Source organism: Procambarus clarkii, chromosome 8, assembly GCF_040958095.1.
Source record: "Procambarus clarkii isolate CNS0578487 chromosome 8, FALCON_Pclarkii_2.0, whole genome shotgun sequence".
NCBI classification, from domain to species: Eukaryota; Metazoa; Arthropoda; class Malacostraca; order Decapoda; family Cambaridae; genus Procambarus; species Procambarus clarkii.
The window spans coordinates 48,033,469-48,036,918 of record NC_091157.1 but is presented as its reverse complement, the minus strand read 5'-3'; the positions used below and the strand labels follow the sequence as shown (position 1 = coordinate 48,036,918).

Here is a 3,450-nt window from a genome sequence, read left to right as displayed (position 1 = left end):
GAATTACAAAAAAAATAATTCCATTATACACAAATTATTTTAATTTCATTAATCTAGTATAAAAAAATATTTTACTCAAAGTTAAAGGAGTTAGTTCCAAGCAATGAGTAAAGAGGCGCAGAGTAAGGTAAGGTAAGGCAAGGGAAGGTAAGGTAAGGTAAGGTAACAGTTGTTGAGGTGACTTGAGTACTTGAAGGGGGGGGGGGGTTACCTGACTTAGACTTTCACAGTGAGGTGAGGAAAGGTCACAGACAAGTGAGGTAAGGTCACAGACAAGTGAGGTAAGGTCACAGAGAAGTGAGGTAACGTCACAGAGAAGTGAGGTAAGGTCACAGAGAAGTGAGGTAAGGTCACAGAGAAGTGAGGCAAGGTCACACAAACCTAGGGGTAGTTTCAAAGGTTGGAAAGGTAGTTTCAAATCGGTTGTTACCAGATTCAAGTTCGTTAATTGAACGAAAAATTGGGGATTGGGGGGTGTACAAGCTGGTTACGAGAGAGGGAGAGAATTACGGGGCTATTCATGCCCGTGCCACCTCTTGGGTGGCTTAATCTTTATCAGTCAATCGAGGGAAAGAAAGTGGATGTTGTGTCTCAGTCCAGACCGGAGTCTGGAGTGTAGCGTTGGGCATCACAGGGAAAAGGAAGACTTACGATCTGATTCACGAAGCAGTTACCTCACAACCTTACTTACGAACGTGAACATCTTTCCTCAATCTCTGATGGCGTCTGTTGCATTTATTAAACAGTTTACAAGCATGATAACTTCCCAATCGACTGTTGTTATGGTTATAAACAGCCTCCTGGTGCTTCGAAGCTCATTAACTGTTTAATAACTGTAAACAAAGCCGCCAAAGATTGAGAAAAGATGGACAGGTGCGTAAGTGCTTGCGTAACTGCTTCGTGAATCTGGCCCCCTTGTCTTCAAGGAAGCCTAATCACTGCTGTATGTTGAGTGAATACTGGTCCCTTATGTTCAAAACATCACAAGTGTTGATAGTTCAATTGCCTTGTTGGGGGAAGATAGATTAGGATTTCTATACTGAACTAATTAAATCAACATATTATATTAAACAGTCCACTGGGCATATCCATTCGTTCCTGTTTATTCATTCATAGAGACCCAAGTATCCTGTGGGGCATCTCCTTAAGGTGTAGTTACGATTGTTAGCATATTAAATGACCTTTCTCCCGCCCGTAATTATCAAAATATGTTTTAGAATTACTTGCATGCCAATGAATAGAGTCGACTGTGTTCCCCCTCTCTCTTCCCTGTCCCAATGTCGATATTCAGGAATAGGTCACAGTAGATGATTGTCTGGTTACGATGCCCACCACCACTTAAAGTAATTAACATCGTTAACCCCCTCTCGTGGCTGGTATCCTTCACCGTCGGTCACTGTAAAGTACTCATTGTAAAGTATTGTAAAGTACATTGTAAAGTTTTCATCAAAGGAGAAGGTGGTGACAGTGATAAATAGTTTAACTTAACTTTTAACGACTGACTTGGTACGGTATTAGTGGTGATAGCCAGGTGTGTGGTGTTATAGAGGATGATAGCCAGGTGTCTGGTGTTATAGATGATGATAGCCAGGTGTGTGGTGTTATAGAGGATGATAGCCAGGTGTGTGGTGTTATAGAGGATGATAGCCAGGTGTCTGGTGTTATAGATGATGATAGCCAGGTGTGTGGTGTTATAGAGGATGATAGCCAGGTGTGTGGTGTTATAGATGATGATAGCCAGGTGTGTGGTGTTATAGAGGATGATAGCCAGGTGTGTGGTGTTATAGAGGATGATAGCCAGGTGTGTGGTGTTATAGAGGATGATAGCCAGGTGTCTGGTGTTATAGATGGTGATAGCCAGGTGTCTGGTGTTATAGAGGATGATAGCCAGGTGTGTGGTGTTATAGAGGATGATAGCCAGGTGTCTGGTGTTATAGATGATGATAGCCAGGTGTGTGGTGTTATAGAGGATGATAGCCAGGTGTGTGGTGTTATAGAGGATGATAGCCAGGTGTGTGGTGTTATAGATGATGATAGCCAGGTGTGTGGTGTTATAGATGATGATAGCCAGGTGTGTGGTGTTATAGAGGATGATAGCCAGGTGTCTGGTGTTATAGATGATGATAGCCAGGTGTGTGGTGTTATAGAGGATGATAGCCAGGTGTGTGGTGTTATAGATGATGATAGCCAGGTGTGTGGTGTTATAGAGGATGATAGCCAGGTGTGTGGTGTTATAGAGGATGATAGCCAGGTGTGTGGTGTTATAGAGGATGATAGCCAGGTGTGTGGTGTTATAGAGGATGATAGCCAGGTGTGTGGTGTTATAGAGGATGATAGCCAGGTGTCTGGTGTTATAGATGGTGGAATAACAAAATAAAAGTGTTAAAATTACACAGAAGTAAAGAAGTAAGTTATAAATACGTTATAAGGTAAGGTAATCATTAGGAGAACCACTAAGCCGCTATGACTATATAGCAGCACATTCCAGAGTGAACAGCACATTCCACAGCAGGCAGCACATTCCAGAGTGAATAGCACATTCCACAGCAGGCAGCACATTCCAGAGTGAATAGCACATTCCACAGCAGGCAGCACATTCCAGAGTGAACAGCACATTCCACAGCAGGCAGCACATTCCAGAGTGAATAGCACATTCCACAGCAGGCAGCACATTCCAGAGTGAATAGCACATTCCACAGCAGGCAGCACATTCCAGAGTGAACAGCACATTCCAGAGTTAGCAGCACATTTCAAGATAACACTAACAGAAGATAAGGTGACGGACGCAGTCAGCAAAACACAGAGAACATGAGACAGCTTCTCACTTGTACACAGAGACATTCACAGCAAAACACAGCAGCAGAAAACAATAACATTCTTCTAGTCATATTGTATTTCCTAAAAAGGACAAAATCATAAAAAAAAAGACTTGAATGATTATGTTCCAATAAACCTTTTTTTTTTCTTAGTTGTTTAAACCTTCTAAAATCAAAACATTTCTGAAAATCTGGAAACAAAATCTGAAAATTTCAATTTTTAAGCGATCAAGAGCATGTGTGACGTTAAAAGCAGCTGTAATACGAGCTTACAATCCCAAATACTATAAAGACTTCTTTCTGAAATACAAGGAATACGGATTGCACACGTGATTAATAGACTATTGACTATTACAACCACTCTATGTAAAGAAAGTGTAGATAATAGACAAAGGGATCACGAGTCAAGAGAAACTGCAATCCACTTTTTCACTTAACGAAGAAGTAATTATTCAGAGCAGATACTCTATGAATGACTTTACTCTATCTCAATTACTTTATTTTCTCCAATTAAAGTATCGAAACAAATTTCACTCTGTAGAGATGTAATTCTGACAGAGCTCTCAGTCTAACGTAAGACATCGTAGGGATATTAGTGAGACATAATAGGAAATACTTAATACTTAATACTAAT

At 40.9% G+C, this 3,450-nt stretch overlaps 1 protein-coding gene across 1 annotated transcript; it reads left to right on the top strand.

Annotated features, from left to right (window-relative positions):
• The first annotated feature begins 865 nt into the window (after positions 1 to 865).
• On the top strand, positions 866 to 2,377 carry LOC138361141 (germ cell nuclear acidic protein-like). The gene is made up of 2 exons (XM_069320594.1): positions 866 to 873; positions 1,519 to 2,377. The coding sequence occupies exons 1-2, from the start codon at positions 866 to 868 to the stop codon at positions 2,375 to 2,377; spliced, it is 867 nt and encodes a 288-aa protein (XP_069176695.1).
• Positions 2,378 to 3,450: the final 1,073 nt, after the last annotated feature.